This window comes from Oreochromis aureus, linkage group 9 (assembly GCF_013358895.1).
Source record: "Oreochromis aureus strain Israel breed Guangdong linkage group 9, ZZ_aureus, whole genome shotgun sequence".
Classification (NCBI taxonomy): domain Eukaryota; kingdom Metazoa; phylum Chordata; class Actinopteri; order Cichliformes; family Cichlidae; genus Oreochromis; species Oreochromis aureus.
The window spans coordinates 21,261,343-21,282,406 of NC_052950.1; the positions used below are offsets into that span (position 1 = coordinate 21,261,343).

The window sequence follows — 21,064 nt, forward strand, 5'->3', positions numbered from 1 at the left end:
TATTGTCCAAGTACCTGAGTGTAAACTGTAGTGGGGATTATGTCATTAAAATATAGTACCTACCTACTGTATGCTATTGGTGGTTAGCACTGTTGCCGCACAGCAAGAAGGTCCTGAGTTCAATTCCACCATCAGGCCGGGGTCTTTCTGTGTGGAGTTTGCATGTTCTCCCCGTGTTTGTGTGGGTTCTCTCCGGGTACTCCGGCTTCCTCCCACCATCCAAAGACATGCAGCTTGTGGGGATAGGTTAATTAGATAATACAAATTGCCACTAGGTGTAAATGTGCGAGTGAATGTGAGTGCGAATGGTTGTCTGTCCCTGTGTGTTAGCCCTGCAACAGACTGGCGACCTGTCCAGGGTGTACCCCGCCTCTCGCCCTATGACAGCTGGGATAGGCTCCAGCGCCCCCCGCGACCCTGAAAAGGATAAGCGGAAGCAAATGGATGGATGGATGGATGTATGCTATTGGTATTTTTTTCATGTTAATGTCTTGTGTTACTTTATTTAATTTGTTTTGGTTCTGCAGCTTTGTCTATTTAGAAAATGATAATTGTGACAAAAGTGTTGTGTCAGTGCTGTATTAATTTACAGTACACTTTTCAGTGTAGTCATTGTTTCAGTGAACAATGACTGCCCTGTCATTGTTCTTGTGTGTAATGAAGTTGTTTTTGCAGAAGAATAACAGGAAACCCCTGCTCTTGGGGATTTAGAAAAAGATCAGATGAATTACAAGGAAAAACATTTAAGCATTTATTCCTAAAAACATACATGGGGGGTCAGTGCCAGTGAATTTTGTCTGCATAAAAAAATATCCCACAAGTCAAAGTTGCAACATATTTTATGAGTTTCTTTATTAAGTTGACCAAAATATATGTATCAGTGACACAATCTCACACCAGTTTTTCTTTTTGTATAGAAACTTAGCAAAAAAAAAAAACCTAATATAAACAACATGAATTTATGCTTTTACATATTCACCGCACTTTCTGATTGTAGAAAAATCATTACATTACAGGTACATTACCAAAGTGCCATTCTTGGTTTAAAAAAAAGTATATTTGGACATAACATGACAACAGTCCCTCGACATGTAGTTTCCATTGCCTAAGAGCTCCCTTTTGGCCTGTGAAAATTACCATCATGCATTTTGTCACATGCACAAATTCATACTTGGTTTGACTGCACCAGCTGTGAATTGTGAATCCATCATGAAGTCTGAGAATTTCGTAAGTTATTCAATATTACGTTATCTTAAAAAATACCAAGGTTTAAGTGCCATTTGTACCATTAAAACTTAGGTGTAATAATAGAAAATCACTGTGGCATCACAATCTAGAAAAATGCTTGAAAATTACAATATATTAATCTCAGTCTTATAAATTTGAACATTTGAGCTAGATTTTTTCTTAGCTTTTTCAATAATTGTCTTCTAGTTAAACAGGTTTTTATTAAGCGTGATGCCAGATTTGATGAACATATTACATATTGTTCTTCTACTCCTCACTAAAACATCATATATTCAATGCCCGGCTTGTTATTTGGTGTAAACATCTGGTATGAACTCTCTTGGCAATAACTACTTGAGAAGTCCTTTTGTTCTTTTAGTACTTAACCTATTATTTGACTCGTTTTAAGAAGTGCCGCTGCAGCCACCATCTGAATCAATACATTCTGTGTTTGTGTCAAACCTTTGCTTTAACCACCTCTTTCAAGGCAGTTGAGTAGCTGTGCATGACACATGGTTCAGAAACAAATCTCATTTCAGTCTTTGTTTAGCCAGTTTCCTTTTGATTGGCTGCCCTTTATAAACCAAAGGTTTAAACAGCATGTAGGTGGGGCTTCTGTGCTCACAGGCAAAGCTAAGTGCCTGAGATGATCATATAAGTGATATGGACTCTCTATAATGCCATGGAGAGCCATAGAAGACATAAAGCTGTCTGAAACAGAGTGTTTAGAGCAGTCTGAAGCCATCATCTACAAATTTGGCTGTTTAAAATGAGCACCCACTGTTGTGACAGTATTTAGTGTATATATGACAGAAAATAAGGAAAAGCTTGTTTGCCCTTGAATGCTGGTCTCAAAAAAACATCCTCTCTGTGTTGAAGACCTTCAACTTGGTCATAAAGTTGAAGTAGATGAAGGCCAGCGAGACCAACAAGTTCTTCATCAGATAGAGGATGGGCGTGACAAAGCCAAAGAAGGCAATGAGGCCAACACGCACAAAGAAGAAGGGTAAATCCTGCAGGGCTACTCCTAGGGAGGAAAGCAGGGGGCTGTGGGGCATGACCACCACACGCAAGCATGACAGGTAGCTGAAGATATAGATGGGAAACACCCAGCCTGAGTAGTAGACCAGAGGATGTCCTGCCACTCTCACCATCTCCACCGTATCCATCCAGAACATAAAGCTGTCCACAAACACGTCTGCACGGGCATCAGTGGCGCACAGGAATCTCAGAGGCCCAGTGTATGCATAGGGAGATATGTGGTATGGTGTGGTGCTTCCTGATGGTTGATTCAATCCAGACATGCCATATGGCCTCCCATTGTTACCTGGTATGCCCGGTAGGGTCCCATTGGTCTCTGGTCGAGCTCCTGCTCCGTTCTGGTTCCTGTCATTGAGCTGGTTTGCTCCTGGTTGCATAGGAGTGGGCACACCTTGCCTGGGCACAGCTGGCCCTGGCACAGCTGGGGTGATAGGTGTTACTGGTGCTACCTGTTCCACATGTGTGAGGACAGTGGAGGGGATGTCAGCATCTCTTTCGGTGTCATTAGCTGGAGAGAAGAAGAAAAAAGAAAGCACAATATCTTGGATTATATTTACTTAAGCTGTTTATCATCAAGTGGTGTTGGCCCAGATTTACAAAGAGACAGCTGAAGGCTATCAGACAAATAATGTGGCTCACAGATATAAACATTAACCTGCTGTTTAGACAGAGGGAATAAATCAAGAGATTGCTCATTCAAAAGATTTGGGCTTTGAAGAAATTCATATGAACTGTTTTATCATGTGGTTTTTAAGAAAATATATTTCCCTACTTCTGCCATGTCAGACTTCAGAAAAATTTAAAAATATATCCTGCTCATTTCCTCATTTTGGATAACTGAGAAATGAAGCAGTCCAAAGAAATATCCTCATTTCTTCATTTTGCTCGAGTGACGTATAGAAATGTTCACAGTGTGTTTGCAGTTGCCTCCAAGCTCCTGCAATGCAAAACCCAGCTTGCTTTACTATAGAAGTCTGCAGCAGAAAGTTCAGGATCTACAGCAGTCAAAGAGTGATTTGTGTAATGTGTTGAGAGAGCTGCGCTCACCCTGGCCGGTCAGCCTGCAGTGCCGTATCCTCTCCACAACGTCAATGCAGATGAGTGAGAAGAGGACTAGTGACACGGGGAGCTCAGTGAATGTATCATGTTTCAGGTTGTTATTTATCTGAACCTGGATAAACAACCGTAAAATCGTTAGCTGTAATTATTTACTCACTTTTAATCTTTACAGAGCCCACTGGTTCACCTCAATAGTAATAAACATTTTGGGATTTGTCACTTGCAGCGAGGGCGTTTGACACAGACCTAAACAGACGAGTTGCTCATCTTAGCAGAATTTATGAATTTATGGCTCTTATGTTGAAGCCACTAGATAAGCAAAGGTCAAAAGGTTTGCTTGAGCTTTAAAGAATGCCACAAAAAAGGGCAAATAAGGTCTGGGCTGTAGCCAGTTAGGAAGTGAAAATGTGCCTCGTGGACATGATTTGACAAGGACAGCATGGACAGGAAGAGGAACCAAGCTGCTTATCAGTAGCTCCTTATCCATAAGGCTGGATAGTCCTCTCCTGAGATCCATAAGGATTCTCACAGCTCATCACATTTGTTTCAGTAATACTGTGATTCCTGTCATACACCATGTTCCCAAACACAATGTTGTAATAGATATATGTTTAAGTTACTAGCAACTTCTTTGGAGTATAAACACAATCACCCAACATGACTACAAAGGATCTACAATTACAAGTTGAGTCATGTTACAAATATAGCAACATACAGGTCAAAGTTCATGATCAGAGCAGAGATAAACCTGATATAACAAATGAAAGCAGTGAGAAACAATCTGTTGGGTGTTGTACCTCAGAGCTGGCAATGAGAAAGGCAAAGCAGGGTAATGTGGATAGGATCACATAAACAAGGGTCACTGGCCTCCTGATATAAAGACAAAAGAAGGGCAAGAAAGAAAACAAAGGAGGAAGTTAAAGTCAATGACAGGAATTGCTAAAGCCTGGTATTAACCAGCCAAGTTCTGTCCAAACCAGTCACAGGCCAGTTCAGCCTCAAACCAGCTGATCATGTCTCGGTCCCGTAGGACAGCACTGGGATCCCAGCTGCTGAGCATACACAACTAGGACCAGTTCTCAATCTTCATGTCTGAGAAACTCACCACTTCTTCCTCCCTATGAGAAATTTCTTCTTCATGAAGACCATATACTTCAGGGGTACCCAGACCAGCAGGGCAGTGGAGGTCACATAGGCAATAGAGGAGGCCACGATCAACCAGTAGGCAGTGCTGCCGTCTCCGGGGGGTTGTGCTGATGTTTTGACCTTTGCAACGATGACGGCAAACCTCTGCATGACGATGAAGAGTGGCACGCACAGGCCTGCAAACTGCAGCACCTCGCACAGGGCAAACTTCACCGTCCTCCCTGAGCCCATCCTGTGGCAGCTCACAAAAAGAAAAAGAAGGGAGGGAGACAGGGGCTGTTGTCGCAGTGAGGCGACCCCTGTCCCTCTGAGGGCTGGTCAGGCCTCGGACCTCTGCATTGTCTGCCTCCACTAGCATTTTCCACACACCACAGCCCTGGCTCTCTGCTCACCCAACTGCTTACACTGCACTAGGCATTGTGTGCCTTGGCGTGGCGGTGATGTGGCCGGCCCTTTGCTCTCTTTTGATACAACGTACAAACAAAGTTTGTCTAACTTTACACCCTGAAGGACATGCATGTGCCACAGCAATCACTTTGGGGCAATCCGAGTTAAAAACAGCATCTCAGCCAGTGTTTTTCAGGCTTATCACATCACAGTCCACACAGCTTTAACGATGTGTACCTTGTATTCTTCCTGGGAATTCTCCAAATATAAGAAACATAAGTGAAGTTGATTACTCCCACAGTATAATCATCATCCTAGGACTACTGGCTTTAACCCAAGAAACAAGATACCACTAAAAACACATCCACTCCTCTCATGCTTATATATCGCCATCTAGTGGCAAAGTGATCTAACTGCAAAATTTTGGAATCCACACTGTTTTGTAACAATTACAAATGCATTAGTGCTTTGAAATTGCTGTCAGTTCAACATGTTATTGTTCATCAAATTCAGGCACTTGATTGTGATTTGTTGCATCATAATAATAAGCGACATGAGACTTTTTTCCCCACCAAAGCCCAGCTAGAACTTTACCAGTCAAAAGCATTCATGAAGTAATTTTATCTGTCTTTGGTTCTAAAGCCATAAATCCACAGTATCTGCTCTGCCACAGACCAATATCGCTGCATAACAGTGACGATGGAGTAAAAATGTTGCTGAATTGTTTCGACTTGTGTCTGCAAAACCCACACAGCTGGACATTGTGCCATTGCTGTCTTCAGACGTGAACACTTGATCAAGTAACTGGATCAGGATTAGATAATCTGGACTATATTCAGTGCTGTCTTCGGTTTGCACACATTTCTACGTGGTGTCATTAGAAGAACTAATTTTAGATTCTGCATCAACGCGGTTTCTCAAGCAGTTCCTTCATGAGAGCACAACTCAGTCCAGTACAGGCCGATAACTGTATACTCCCAAGCAATTACAGTCCTGTGCAATACCAATGAAATTTGAAATGATTCAAAATGTTGTATCTTAATCATTTAAGTACTAATCAAATTATTGAGTATCAACAATAAATAAAGAAACTGTGAAAAGACTAGACTGAAAGTATAGTCCCCAGAGCTCAAAGTCAGTAAAACTATTTTTTATTTGCATTTGTATAGGATATGTGTAGGATTTTCTTAAAATCCTGAAAATCAAGGCTCATATAGCAGATAGCAAATACTTTCGCTATCTAATCAGGGCTGTTTTTGGCAACTTGCCCCACTGGAGTATGTCAAAATGTGCTTGGCATGTAGTGAAACTGTGCCTGTCAGTCAAGGCCAAATGTATGATACTGCAAATTTTGGTATCAATCTAATACCAAGTAAATACAAGGCCAGTGTTGCCGATACCAATAGCTTTACTGAGACTCATGTAGGGGTTATGTAGGGGTGAACAGTGTGTTATAATGACATGAATCATCATCAATTTGTAATTTCTGATCACATTTTAATTAGCACTAAATCACTTTGATTTATTATATCAATAATTAGTTAATAAAACTAATGAAACTAATTTGAGGTATACTGAACACAATTCAATGGGATACATACTTAGAGCAAGAGGTGTGAAACATAAAGCCTGGGGGCCAGAATCAGCCCAGCAAGGCCTCCAATCCAGCCAATGGGAAGGCTTAGGGAAAAAGTAACCATCAGTTCATAAATTTCGGACTTTTAACTATATTTTCACTGGTTTTACAGCTTTTCCTACTGATAAACACTTCGGCCATTGCCATTCACAACACATTTATAATTACATTATATATGTCTGCAGTTTTACACATTAACTTCTTGCAGTTTAAGTCTAAACATTCATCCTGACAGATCTTTTTCATTTACTACAACATTTCTTCATCGTGTAGAAAAACTGAGACATACTGATGAAATTGCTCTTCTTTCTCTTATGTGATGATATCTAATTTATAAAAGGTGTACCTAAACTTGTTCACGCTGACCCAAGATTAGGGTGAAAATGAACCTGAATTTCTATAGTTGCACCAACTGAGCCGTGACAAGCCGACTTTATTTCACTAGTCTTTGCCTCACCTGCAGGCCACGCACTTGTTGCACTAGTCCCGCGAGAGGGGGATCCATGGGCGGATAGATAGATAGATGGATGGATGGATGACCCCGCTGCTCCCCTCCCTACTAGCCCCAGCTGTCAGCTCCCTTCCTGACTTCCCCACCCTGCCCCCGGTACCATGGCGTCCAGCGAGGAGGACGGCACGGTTGAGGAGAAGGAAAACAACAACAAGAAGAGAACGAAAAGCACCCTCGCTACCGCATGGCTTACTTTCTACAACATCGCCATGACCGCCGGGTACGTGCGTTATTCCGCCCCTGTCGCCTATTAATAAGAAAAGCAGTGAAGTTATAGCCGCTCCCTAAAAAACCGTAAGCGTGTGTTGCTGTTTATAGGACTGCGTCTCCGCCGAAAGTGCCTGTTCAGCTCGCTTGGATTTAGCAGTTCGTCGTCGCAATTGAGTTTGAGCAAGTTTTAGCGGTCAGTTTGGTAGTTTTTACGAAAAAACGAGCGACCGTTATTTGTCTCGAGTGTTGGAAAATGAATGAATGGTGTTTGGTGAAAGTGGCAGGCTGGCGCAACAGCCGTGTCCAAATAGGGCTGGCTGCGTGGTGTCAGCGTCAAGGCCCACAGTGCGTCCGACAGTTGCAGTGATAAGTATAGCCGGACCGCGCTGACACTGGAGCTCAGGTCTGGGACAGTGAAGTGCTCAATGGGCACATTTTTAATAACAACAACGTTTGTGTGAAGAGAGCTTCCTGTGTTGTGATAAAGGACAAACACACGAGAACTTGAGAATAGCGGAGGTGTCGGGGTCACTGGATCAGTGGTGACTAAGGTCTTCCTGTTTGGCGCATGGCCTCAGGTACTGATCACTTTAATAATAATAATACTAATAATAATAACACGAAATAAAACAAGAATATATTTGTGCACATTGTTGTGACTCTGTCCAACTTAGTAACTTGTTTTTTATGTGTTAGTCAAAGAGAAGTAAAATTGCAGCTGTCCAAATCTACTTGCCCCTATGTGGAAAAAAAAAATATATACAACCCCTCCTCCCTCTGTTATCCTCTTGATAAATTATGAATTAACTGTGAATAACCCCATTTAAAAAAGAAAATCTGAGTTCAGTTTCACTACCCAAACCCAGGCCTGATTACTGCTAGATGTGTTGGATCAAGAAATCACTTAACTATAAGCTGTCTGACAAAGTGAAATAGGCTAAAAGATCTCAGATAGCAACGAGTAAAGCCACAATCTACAGAAATGACTGACAAGCAAAGTAACTGACATCCATCAGTCTGGAAAGGGATACAAAGTAATTTCTAAGGCCTTCGGAGCCATTATATGCAAATGGAGAAAACTTGAAACAGTTGCAAACCTTCCCAGGAGAGGTCGGCCTACCAACATTACTCTAAGAGCGCACAAGTGACTCATCCATTAGGACACAAAAGAACCCAGAGCATCTACAGAACTGCAGGCCTCACTTCAGTTAGGGTCAGAGTTTACGACTGAACAATAACAAAGAGGCTGGGCAAAAATGGCATCCATGGGAGAGTTCAAGGAGAAAATTACTGATGACAAAGAAGGACACAAAGGCTCATCTTGCCTAAAAAACATTTTCCCCAAGACTTTCAGAAAAACATTCTGTGGACTGACGAAACAAAAGGTGAACTTTTTGGAAGGTTCAAGTCCCGTTACGTCTGGGGTAAAAGTAACAGAGCACTGCATAAAAAGAACATCATAGCAACAGGTGGTGGTAGTGTGATGGTCTGGTGCTGCTCTGTTGTTTCAGCACCAGGACGAGTTGGTGTAATTGATGCTCTCTATTAGAAAATCCAGAATAAGAATCTCCAACCATTAGTTCGTGGCTTGAAGCTCAAGCACCCTCGGGTTATACAGCAGAAAAATGATCCTGGTTTTGGTGTGGTCTAGTCAAAGTCTGGACTGAAATCAGTTTGAGATACTTTGTGATGATTGAGATACACGGTTTAGGGTCCAGTTACTTTGTCACATAGGGCCGAGCAGATTTGGATAGCTTTTCCTCCTCTTAATAAATAAAATTTAATCATTTAAAAACTATATTTTGCATCTTCTCTGTGTTTCTTTATCTAATATTAAAATTTGTGACAAATATGCAAAAAATAGGAAATCGGGAAATGGGGTGAATTCTTTTTCACAGCACTGGTTTTGCCCTGGAACGTCACAGCTGGTGCGTCCTCAGCGAAAGGTGCATGACATCAGGGAAAGACGTGTACAGTCAAACATAGGTTTTCCTTATGAGGACATTTAACGACAATATGCATTAAGAAAACTTCACTTGAGCTCCGCTTATCGGTGTGAGATCCTTTTTATAAATCAACTAAAATGGACTCACTGGTGGCTATAAACAGCTCAGTGGGGATGCTTATTGGCTGCTCATCCTATCTACTGTGCAGGATGTGCAGGATTTTTTAAAGGTTTTTTTTTTATAACATTGCAGCTGGATTCATTTTTGATAATATGTTTTTTTTTTCAACATGCACATGCAAGACTTGTGAGGTCTTAGAGGTTTTTTTATTCAGAACTATTATTAGAACCTGTATTATTAGAGCTATTATGCTCTACAGTAACCTCATTCCTAAATTAACAAAAACCAAAGCTCATTAAAGTGTGTATCCTGTGTTTTTTGTTGTTTTGTTTTTTTTTTAAAAAGCCCTAACCCTTGACTGAATTCAAAGATTTAATCCAATAAGTTTTAGATGTTTTTCTTTATTCCAAATTTTATTTGTCGGGGAAAATCGTCTACTCCCTCACATCAGAAAGGAGCCAGTTGGGGTGGTTTGAGCATCTGGCTAGGATGCTTCCTGGTCCTGGGTGAGGTGTTGGGGTCTTGTCCCACTGGGAGGATACCCTGGGGCAGACTCAGAACATGCAAGAAGGAGAGAGGGGATCGATCAATGGGACAATCCTGCTTTTATGCGGTTTCACTTGCACATAGAGTAAAGCTGGTGTGTTGCAGAGAGAGTTTGTAGCTGCTGCTAATTTTTTAATATTTCACTGAAAGTGCAGTTACAATTACCTGAATGTAAAATGCTGCAGCTTTGGTTTGCTTTCTCAAGCTGTTCCATTTTGTCCTCTTTATTATTTTGATTTTAGTTGCCAGTTTATTTCAGTGCTCACTTTATTTATGGATAACTGATACATGTATACTTATAAACATAATGTATATTTGTCTACCGTCAGAAACTGTGGTATAGCTGTTGAACTGTGGTTGTGGCCTAGTGGAAAACACACACAGACCAGTTTTATGACAATGTTGGGCTTTTCGTATTTGTCTGGTGTCTCAGTGGAATAAATAGGCAACACCAGATAAATAGAGGCAGTAATGTCTGTCTGTTACAGAATACCTTTGAAGAAAAGTATCTATTTTACTTTATTACAAAATATAGTGATTGGTTTATAGCAGCATTTAGTGAGAGAATTTTTATCAGCTTTGTATGGGCAGGCAGAATGACCAAAGTCCCAGCCCAATATGTCAGCATGTACTGGGAATTCCTTGGTTTCAGTGACAAGGTTGGAAAATGTTAATATTTTTTTTTAGTTTCATTCAGTATTTATATTGTTTAAATTCCTAAGTTTATTCCCTTTAAATCTACATCTCAAATGTGTTATTATAAGTTTCCTGTTCTATTTATATTTTCATCCTTCCTTTGATGTTATTATGAGGTGACTAAATGGCTCAAATTAGATTTAAAAGATTAGATTTTCAGTTGTGTCACAGTTATTTTTGTTTGTTTTTTCCATTGCAGAAAAATGTCTGTTCTTTACACCAATTTTCTCCTTTCACATTTCAGTTGCACTGAGCGCTTGTGTGATATTTGTTTGTCTGCAGGTGGCTGGTTTTGGCCATGGCAATGACACGCTTCTACATACAGAAAGGCACACACAAGGGTCTGTACAGAAGTATAGCAAGGACACTCAAGTTTTTCCAGACCTTTGCATTAGTTGAGGTAAGACTTTTAAGTCTTAGAGACTCCGTGAAAACTTTGCATTTGTCCCCTTGGCCTGAAAATTGAAAATTGAATGCATAACTTCATAGTTAATGGCCAGGAGGAGGCAACAGGCTGTAAAAAGCTATCGGTCAGTATAGAAGTCTATGAGAAAACAACCATACTACTCACTTTTTTTAATGACCTACTTAAACATTTATATCTTGATTTTTATGGTTGTAATCATCAGTTTTAAGGCTTGTCAACAGGGATTTTAAGACCGATACTAGTACTGATGTTAATATTTGGCTTAAAAATCCATTATTCTGATATGTCAATTGATATTTTATACATTAACAGATTACCCTAACAGTTATTATATGCAGTTATTTATTTGTTCACACTAGTTGTTGCGTTTGTGGCATTCAAAAAGGGAAGCTGCAGAATGCCCCCTGGTGGACAAACTATGAAATTACAACATTCTTAAGATAATTGAAGGGTGTTTCTCACTATTTTCTTTACTTTAAAATTTCTCTGTTATAAATGCCAGTACAGATAGATTAGTAAGTAGCTTATTTTGGCTGATAATATTATCCTGCCAATAAATCAGCTGAGCTATAATAAATAGACAATAGAGCAGGGTATGCTTGAGGGTGTAGCTTAATTGTCCTTGACAAATAGCTACCTAATAGATGTGCAGTGTTCTTTTTTTTATGATGGCAAGTGTATTTTGTTATAAGCCTGTTTTTCACTAGCCAAAACTATCACCCCAGTAGGATGAATATTAGTGAAGGATGCACTTTGCTAACAACGTTTTAGCTGGCCAGTTTACCATCTTTTGTTCAAAGATGTTCTCGTCTGGTTTTAAATAGCCGAAATAGCAAATGGAAAGTTTCAGAATTAGTCCACAGACCATTGGGTGACATCATGGTGCCTACATCCATCTTTGATTTACAGTCTATAGCATTTCCTGTCACGAGTGGGACTTTAGTGAAGCAAAAGTAACAATGAAATTAAAAAAACAAATACTTTTTTCTTAGACTTTAACAAGACAATCATTTTTACTGCTTTTTGTGTTGCTTGTCTTACAGGTGGGACATTGTGCCATTGGTATGTGACAACTTACATGAAAACAGTTGGCTAATTTGTACAGATTCAGATAAATTCCCTCATCTGGCCATGTATTTATTGGTGATTTTTGTTTCTTACTTTGGTTCTGTTGCAGGAATCGTGAGGACTTCTGTGATTGTAACTGGGGTTCAAGTGTGTTCGCGGATTTTTATGGTTTGGTTCATCACCAACAGCATCAGACAGGTGACTTTTATGATAAACCGCAACTCTGTGACTGTTTACAATTGATCAATCTTTAGTTGACAGATTTCGCCACAGTACTCTTAACCTCCACACACTGTATGTATTGTCACAACTATTCTGGAACACAGTCTGTCCAGTTACTTTTTTCCCCCACATGAAAATCGTACTTTTCTCATCTTTTTGCCTGTAAGAGCAGCACCTGTCAGGTTTGAAGCTTCTTTTAACTCTTTATTTTTTGCCATTTTCCTGACTTAAAGATCCAGAGTGAAGAAAGCGTAATCCTATTTCTGGTTGTGTGGACGGTGACAGAGATTACCAGATATTCCTACTACACATTCAAACTGCTCAACCACCTGCCGTACTTCATCAAATGGGCCAGGTGGAGACACCGTTAGCTGTGGCTGGGATGAGTTTGAATTGTCTTTCCTGTTTCGGGACACTGTGTCTGAGCATGTCGGCCTAATCCGGTGAATTCACCTCTGGCATGCTTCCCTCACCTTGTAGAGCCGCGCGTGTATTAAGTATCTGTCGTCTAATACAAAGAGGAGAAGCATGTGTGTGTTTATTGATTAGCACCTCATTAGCCATTCTGTTTGTGGTCAGTAAACTAACCACTAACACAGCGCTCTGAGGAAACAGGAAAAGGTGAAATGCTTGTTTATCTTTTGGTTTTAACTCCTCCCTAAAACATAAAGAATTTCTGAATAAGTTTAGTTAGTTGCACAAGAGGCTGAAACCAGGCATTTTTTGTGAAAGAAATATTCTCAGCTGTAGTGAAAGATAATACCTGTCTTGTGTTGAAGGCAGAGTACTTGTGATGTGTCGTTCTGGCCTTGAAGTAGCTCACCTGAAACTGGAGTCGTTAGTAGAAACGTGAGCCGTCCCCACTGACGGCTGTCCGGCGCACAGGCTCGGCATCTTAATTTTATTTATTCTTTCTGCTTTGCTGTGTCACGTGATTCTTCAGGCGGTCCATCCAACGCCAGCCCCTCTTTTGTTTCTGCTCTGGATTCTTGTGCTCTTGAATGGCACCCTTCACCTCCCCGCCCCCACCCTTCACGTCTTTCTTTAAGCACGGAGGAGACGACAGGCCCCCGGCGAGGGGCTCATGTTCAGCTGCTCCTGTTTTTAAGACCATCTGTTTTGGTCACGGAATGTTCACCCAACATTTCTCTCACATCCGCTGAGACGCTCCCCCAAGCCTTTGCTGTGGTCCTCACTAAATACAGGAACCCTATAGTCCTGAGTCATGGCATATCATTTGGTCCTGGAGAGAGCTGCTGTCATAGGAAGAGGCACGCTGTCTCACTGTTATTTGGGGCAGTGACGAGAAATTAAGTTGGTACTTTGTGATTAACTTAGTTGTGTGCAGGAGGTCTACAGTTGGTTTTCAAATTACTTGCCAGCAAGAACACAGTGTGTCCATGCTGCTGGGTCTTCCTCTTTTCTCCCAGTATCCAAAGGAGTTCCACAGGGCTCCATATTAGGACCATTGCTCTTTTCTGTTTACATAAAGAACCTTTGTGATAATTTATCAAAAGCTGCATTCCATCTTTATATGATACAATTATCTATTGTTCATCTCTTTCAGTAGCACAAACCCTGCAATTTCTGCAGTCTGCCTTTGATGTTGTTCAGTCCCATTTAACTCAACTTAAGTTGGTGTTAAATCCAGAGAAATCCAAGTTCATGTTATTCTCAAATGGCAAAACGTCTCCTAAGATTAAAACAATTCAAGCAACTGAAATTGAAACGGTCACATCTTACAAGTATCTAGGGATCATTATAGATCAAAATTTGTCATTTAAAACTCACATTCAAAGGCTTGTGTCTAAGTTAAACCTTAAACTAAGTTACTTTTTTAGAAATTAATCCTGTTTCTCCCTCCAAGTGAGAAAAAAACTTGCAAAACATGCAACTTTTTTATCTTTATTGGATTACGGTGACCTGCTTTTTATGAATGCACCTGCCCACTACCTAAAGAGGTTGGACACCGTCTACCATTGTGCTTTACATTTTATCACTGACTGTGGAAATCGTGGAAATCATTGTTCTTTGTATGCTGCTGCTAAATGTCCATCTTTGAATATTTGCACTCTCTCCCATTGGCTGATCTTTACGTATAAATCTCTGCTTGGGCTGGTTCCCTCTTATTTATGTGTTTATATGTGTAAAAAACACAACCAATACAGCCTTCGTTCTCACAATATCATACAATTGATTGTCCCAAAAATCAGAACAGAATTGGGGAAAAAGGAGAAGGAACTGAAATTATTGAGAGAATAACTCTTTTACTCAGTGTGATTGTTTTTAATGTCGCTCTTAATTTGATCTGTTATTGTATATTTTTCACATGTTCGTACGGGATATTGTATTTTTTTTAATGTTATATACTTATATATGTGTATTTTGACTTTTGTTGCCATGATGTCAGGTCTCTCTTGGAAATGAGACTTTTGATCTCAGTTAGATTTTACCTGGATAAATAAAGGACTAATAAATAATAAAATACAAACAGCCTCTTTCTCAGGCACTAATATCTTTTATTTCTCAATTTCAAATAGATTATGACCAATTTGTCACCACATATTGATGTGGTTACTATTTTTTTTTCTCCTGTGCATATATTTAAGGTCAGTGTTGCTAAATAAAATCCTCGCGTTTTTTCAGCTCTTAGTTGCCATATCATCACTACTGCAGCCTCTTCCTGATTGGCTGCTTTGCTTCATAAGGTCACAGTTCTGTATACAGTATACAACTGAAGTTGTAATTAGACGGCATAGAATACATTTTTATTGCTATGAAGATGATACCCAGCTTTATCGATCCATGAAGCCAGATGAAACACTCTGACTAGTTAAACTGCACGAATGACTTAAACACATAAAGACTGATGACCTCTGATTTCCTGCTTCCAAATTCAGATAAACCTGAGGTTATTGTACTCTGTTCTGAAAATCTTAGAAATATCTTAGAAACAACCAGATGTTTACTCTGGATGCTGTTACCTTGGCCTCTAATAACACTGTGAGGAATCTTGGAGTCGTTTTTGAACAGGATATGTCCTTCATTGAGCATATTAAAGAAATATGCAGGACTGGTTTATTTCATCTGCACAACATCTCTAAAATTAGAAAGGTCCCATCTCAGAGTGGCGCTGAAAAACTAGTTCATGCATTTATTACTTTTAAGCTGGACAATTGTAATTCATTATTATCAGGCTGTCCAAAAAACTCCCTGATCCAAAATCAGAATCGGACTACCTTATTAATTGCTTTGAATCTGAAATTTACATTTATTTCAGATAACCTGTTAACAGGCCCCAAAGATCAGTACATTACAGAGATTCAAATCTTTCATTATTTAATTAATTTATTTGTGTGTTCTGTATTCATGTACATTTTCTGGTGACAGATTCAGTCCTACTGAGCGTGGACAGTGTCGGCATTGAACAGATTTCTTGGGCTGTTCCTTTCTCTTTAATATACCCCCAAAGTATTGCATGTTATTTAAGTCAGATGATATCCTTGTCCACTTTAAAGTTTTCCTCTTTCACCTCCTGTAGAGAAAACAGACATTTGTGTGATTTTGGGCGTGAGCTTTGTTTGTATCGTTTCCATATTTCTCTTCTGCCAAGCTTCATCTTGTCTGCCAGTGTTTGCACCATATGTTCCTGTGGATATACAGAATCTATAAATTTCGGAGGTTTCTTCCTGTTAAAAGGGAGTTTTTCCTTCCCACTGTCGCCAAAGTGCTTGCTCATAGGGGGTCATATGATTGTTGGGTTTTTCTCTGTATTTATTATTGTGCTATCTACTGTACAATATAAAGCGCCTTGAGGCGACTTTTGTTGTGATTTGGCGCTATATAAATAAAATTGAATTGAATTGAATTGAATAAATTTGTTCATTCAGGCAACTTTTTATTTCAGGACTACTTTCTGGGTGCAGTTCAGTCCATATATGCTGGACCATATTGGAGCCCAACAAATTTATCTTGGCTTTGTTTGACCATAGAACATGCTCCCAGTAATCATCAGACTTTGATGATGTTTAATGTCGTTTAAAGTCGACCTGTTACCCTTTCCTTATTTTATGCCAGATACATGTTTCAAACTGTTTCAAACAAGCAATTTAGGAAACTTTTCTATTCTTGCTTCTTTATGAGAGGGGATATCCCTGATTTGGCTCTGACTGTGAGTGCAGCAGCCCCACCCTCATGCTGTTTAAACTGCTGTTTGTGAGGGGAACCCAATCAGAAGAAAGTTGGTTTAAAGAACTGCTTAAGAGGTAAAATGACTTATTTGCTATTTTGGTGGATAAACTGGACTCTCTACTATAAGATAAACAACAACTGTGAGCCATGCAAAGCTAGAAACAAAAATGTGGAGCATAAGAGGTCTTTAATGGTTATCCTTGCAATTTCGAGGTGATTTTAGTTGATTAGTCATCTTGCATCATTTTCCATCTTTGTGAAATCTCATATGTTTCTTGCACACTTGTTTTGACAATTCCCTCATGTAATTCTAGGATGCAGATAGACACAGCCCATCCAACAAAGAGAATGTTCTGGTGCTTAGATTGTCAAACATCAGATTTACTCAGTTTTAGTGGTAACTAGTTTTATGCGTTTACCAGTGATTGCAGGTATATTCAGGTATATTGCCAGTGAGCTTGAAACAATGCAGTTTTTGACATTTTTTTTAAAGATTATTTATTGGAGAGGTTTAACTGACTTCTCTTGTATTCTCTCTGTTCTTTGATGACCAGTCTAACCACTAAAATTGAACCTAGTCTTTCTTATTCTTGTCTTTTGAGTTGCTTTAAAGAACTTCAATTGGTTTCTTTTATTTACTATAAATCAGATCTGTGGGAATTCATGCAGTGTATTCCCACATATTTGTGTGGCCTTTCTAATCTTAGAAAATTGGCTTCAGGTCAATATTTTGGTCATTTTTGTTTGGTAATGTGCCCACTGCAAACAAACAGTTAGGCAAAAGATGCTGTGTTCCTGGTTGTTCTTAACATAACAGTTCACAAATTATAGTTTGGGAACATTAAAGTCTCAGATGTCAGAAGTTTTTTGCACACATCCCAGTTCAGTGAACCAATGTAATTATGCCTTCAGTTGCAAAACTGTGCAGTGGCATGAAATAAGGTAAGGAGCTGCTGGAAAGTAAGAATGCATATTTTATATCCAGCAGGCAATGAAACATTATTGTAATAACAAATCAGCGTATTACTTAATGCTGGAACATGATCTTTTTCTTGACTTTCTCTCAATTTAAATGAACTGCATGAACAAAAAGGTTGAAAACATCTTTTTTAAACTTTTGCATGTAAACAGCATGAAAGTGTAAAAAGAAAATGATACCTTTGAGTTATCCAGAGCCAAAATCACTCAGAGTTCCTGAAGATGGAAAAAATGTGAAAATATGACTTTTTTTTAAAATGTGCTGCTTGACCACCATATCTCTGGAATACCTCCAGGGAAGTTTTATGTCCACAACTCAAGGCAGCTTTTGTTACAGTGTCTGGCCCCTGTGTCAGTGATCTTTCTGTGTTTTCAATATGCATGAGAGTGTATTAACATCCTCTGACTGTCAACTGTCCCAACTGCGTGAGTGCTAAAGTAATCACGCTGCTGGATTTGAAGACATCCATCATGCTCTTTCTTCTTCCCACAGATACAACCTCTTCATTGTCTTGTACCCGGTGGGAGTCGTTGGTGAGCTGCTCACCATTTATGCTGCACTGCCGTTCGTACGCAGGTCTGGAATGTACTCCATGAGGCTCCCAAACAAGTATAACGTGTCGTTTGACTACTACTACTGCCTCATCATCGTCATGCTGTCCTACATCCCACGTAAGAAGCAAATTTCATGCCTACATTGTGCACTTTCGGTTTTGGCATGTAGGTCAGAATCCTGCATGATTTTTAAACTGTATTTTCTCCTGTTGCGGTACAAATAATTCTGCCTGTTCTGCTCAAAAGCAGCTTTTCTGTCCTGTGCTGCAATGTTTGGTGGCATTTTATAATTTGAATAGAATCATCTGTCGTGGTATATTTGGATATACTGTGTGTTCACATGTCGTACATAATTTTAAATATAAAGATTGTTTTTCATAACACAGCTGTTGATGACTCCCTGAAGTCTAGAATCCATAGACATCACCAGATGTTGTTTTCTCTCATTGATTTGTGATGCTACCTTCAGTTGCTGGTTTTTGTCTTTCTGCATTCATTTAATAACTATTGATCTGAGATTGGGTGACTGACTTGGCCACTGAAGAATATCCCTTTTCTTGGGCTTGAGAAACTCTTGGATTGCTTTTGCAGTTTGCTTTGGCTTGTTCTCGATTTGCACAGTGAAGCTCTGTCTGATCGGTTTTGCAGTATTTGGCTGAATCTGAGCAGAGAGTGTAGTCCTGTACACTTATTATTCACAGCGCTGTCACAAGTCACAGATTAAATTTACATTTTAATCTAGTCCAATCTGGTCTTCTCATTCATGATTATAACAAGTGGGTTGCAACTTGTTGTAAACTCTGTTTCCATCCATGAAGCCATCTCTTGTTCATAGACTTTGATAATACTCCTACCTTCTCCATACTGATCTTGACTGAGTTCAGTGTTGTGAAGGGTTTTTCTTAACCATGGAAATAATTCTGTGATCATCCCGTTTAGTTGTTTCTTGTGGTCTTCTGGACCTTTTGATGTTGATGAGCTAACCAGTTCATTTATTCTTTTTAAGAATGAACCACTCCTAAAGTTTTTACTGTCTCACTAATGATGGCCTACTTCACTCCCACTGACATGTCTTTGGTCCTCAGGTTGAGAGTTCCAGTGAAAAGATACCGAATGCAAGTTCAAAACCTGGAAGCAACTCCAGGTCTCTTGCCTGCATAATTTGTCATGAAATGATGGGAGGGAATAAGACTCACTTTTTCAGTTACTTTTGAGCCTCTGAAAACATACTGCACTGTATGAAAATGGCTGTAACTGCTCAGCAGTTCATGCAAAATGCGTGTCAAATCCCTTGAATTAAAGCTGAAAGTTTTTACTTCAGTCACATGTTGATTATTTGATGATCTTCAGATACGAAATGACAAAAATTGCCTTTGTTCAAAAATATATGGACCAAATGTCATGGAAAATATGGAAAAGTTGTCAGCTGGGATAGGCTCCAGGCTATGCCAGACCACCCCAGTGGCTTATGTCTGTGAATGCATATCTTCCCACTGTGCTGCTTCTCATTCAGAATTGAGACCAAGTTGAGAGTTGTGAATTTGTATTTCACTTGCTTTCGTTTGTGTTCATCATAGTCACAGTTACCCTGAACATGTTCTTGTCTTTCTCGCAGTGTTTCCTCAGCTCTACTTCCACATGCTGCGGCAGAGAAGGAGGATGCTTCACGGGGAGGTCATAGTGGAGAAGGATGACTAGATGAGCACCACCTCCCACCTTCATTTGAGCCAGCCTGCCCTCCACTTCACCCTCACCTCCACCACCGCTTCATCTTCATCTCTGTCTCACCTTTTAGCACTATCAGCCGTTACATTCTTCATTGCACGGGACCTAAAGAACCACACAGTTGACGATGGCTACCAGCCAGTGACAATCAGTAATAACGACAAAGCCACGGAGTAAAACCACAGTAGTAATACCAGATCTGGAGTGTTTCTTTGCAGGATTCATTCCTATCTGAATGGTAATTTTGGAAACATGTTTACAGTCCCAGTGTTGCTGGAGCTAGAGACAGAAGCCTGTGGCGTCACGTCTCAGCACTCAGAGATCACGAGTTCTTTATCCACCCACCAGCCTTACTGCATCTTGTTGCACTGAAGCATCGCAGCCTGAGAGAAATGAGCACTGAGCCACAACACTGCATCCCGAAGAAGGAAGAGCCAAATGAGGGGGGGGTAAATTAAATTAGTCGCCTCAATTCAGTTCATCATTCAGCCCACGCAATTGGCAGATTAAGTGTATATTAAGTATTTCATACATAAAATAAGGTTTCAAAGCGAAAATATTCATACCTCAACAATAAATCTACATTTGGACAATATGCTGCTTCTTGTGTGTATGTGTGTAACCCTATGTGTAAACGATGCAATGTGAAATGAGCAGTTAACACGAATCATATTTCTTAACAGTAATTTATTCGCATACTGTGAGCAAGCAAAGCTCCGACTTAACATTGTGTCCGCTTGGCTCAGCTCGTGCTTTCTTTTATGTTGTTCTGATGTTTACTATGTCAAATTAATTTACAAGAGTGCATCTTAAACTAAATTCGAGTCTTCACAAAAGTAGTAACTTCTTCTTTTTTTTCTCTATAGGCCGCTGTAGGTATGAGACTACAATTCAAATTTATGTGAGCACTTCAGTCTTCAGTCTCTGTCTTGTTTGTTTTTGAAAATATCCGGTGTCTACATCGATTGGACAGTAGTTAGACTCCCTCCTACCAAAGGTGCTATTGTGAGATCATTTTAGTCTTCTGTGCAGCTGAAGGAGTGACTGTGATTGGAGATGACCTAAAGCAGGAAATCAGGATGTGAAATGACTGAGGGGAAATGTTAGCGAAGAACTGCATAGCCCATGGTTATCAAAGAAAAAAACCTTTTTGCTTGTAATCTGGGTTAGTGGGAAAACAATAAAAGAAAGTTATTTAAGGGAAAAAAACAATAAAAATGTGAAAATACCTTTTTGTGCAAATTCAATAAACTAAATTCTACAATACTGAAGAGTTTTGTGATGAACTTCACTCTGGATCTAGAACTCAGCCACTGAGTACAACCACCCTGTGGGTTTTATGTGTTTATTTGTGAGTTATTCCTTAATTTCTT

The 21,064-nt window shown here is 39.8% G+C and overlaps 2 protein-coding genes across 3 annotated transcripts; one reads left to right on the forward strand and one right to left on the reverse strand.

Annotated features, from left to right (window-relative positions):
- Positions 1–982: 982 nt before the first annotated feature.
- Positions 983–4,950, reverse strand: LOC116329260 (transmembrane protein 236). The gene is made up of 4 exons (XM_031751259.2): positions 4,433–4,950; positions 4,125–4,197; positions 3,316–3,439; positions 983–2,776 (listed from the first exon to the last, which is right to left on the reverse strand). The coding sequence occupies exons 1-4, from the start codon at positions 4,702–4,704 to the stop codon at positions 2,079–2,081; spliced, it is 1,167 nt and encodes a 388-aa protein (XP_031607119.1). The 5' UTR covers positions 4,705–4,950; the 3' UTR covers positions 983–2,078.
- Positions 4,951–7,000: 2,050 nt separating this feature from the next.
- On the forward strand, positions 7,001–20,957 carry hacd1 (3-hydroxyacyl-CoA dehydratase 1). Of its 2 annotated transcripts, none has more exons than XM_031751253.2 (7): positions 7,001–7,227; positions 10,808–10,925; positions 11,996–12,014; positions 12,130–12,218; positions 12,476–12,597; positions 17,905–18,083; positions 19,582–20,957. In XM_031751253.2, exons 1-7 carry the CDS (start codon positions 7,109–7,111, stop codon positions 19,662–19,664), a joined length of 729 nt encoding a protein of 242 aa, XP_031607113.1. In that variant the 5' UTR covers positions 7,001–7,108; the 3' UTR covers positions 19,665–20,957. The 2 variants fall into 2 exon arrangements, with proteins under 2 accessions (XP_031607113.1, XP_039473250.1); XM_039617316.1 differs by lacking the exon at positions 7,001–7,227 and adding an exon at positions 7,271–7,795.
- The last annotated feature ends 107 nt before the right edge of the window (positions 20,958–21,064 follow it).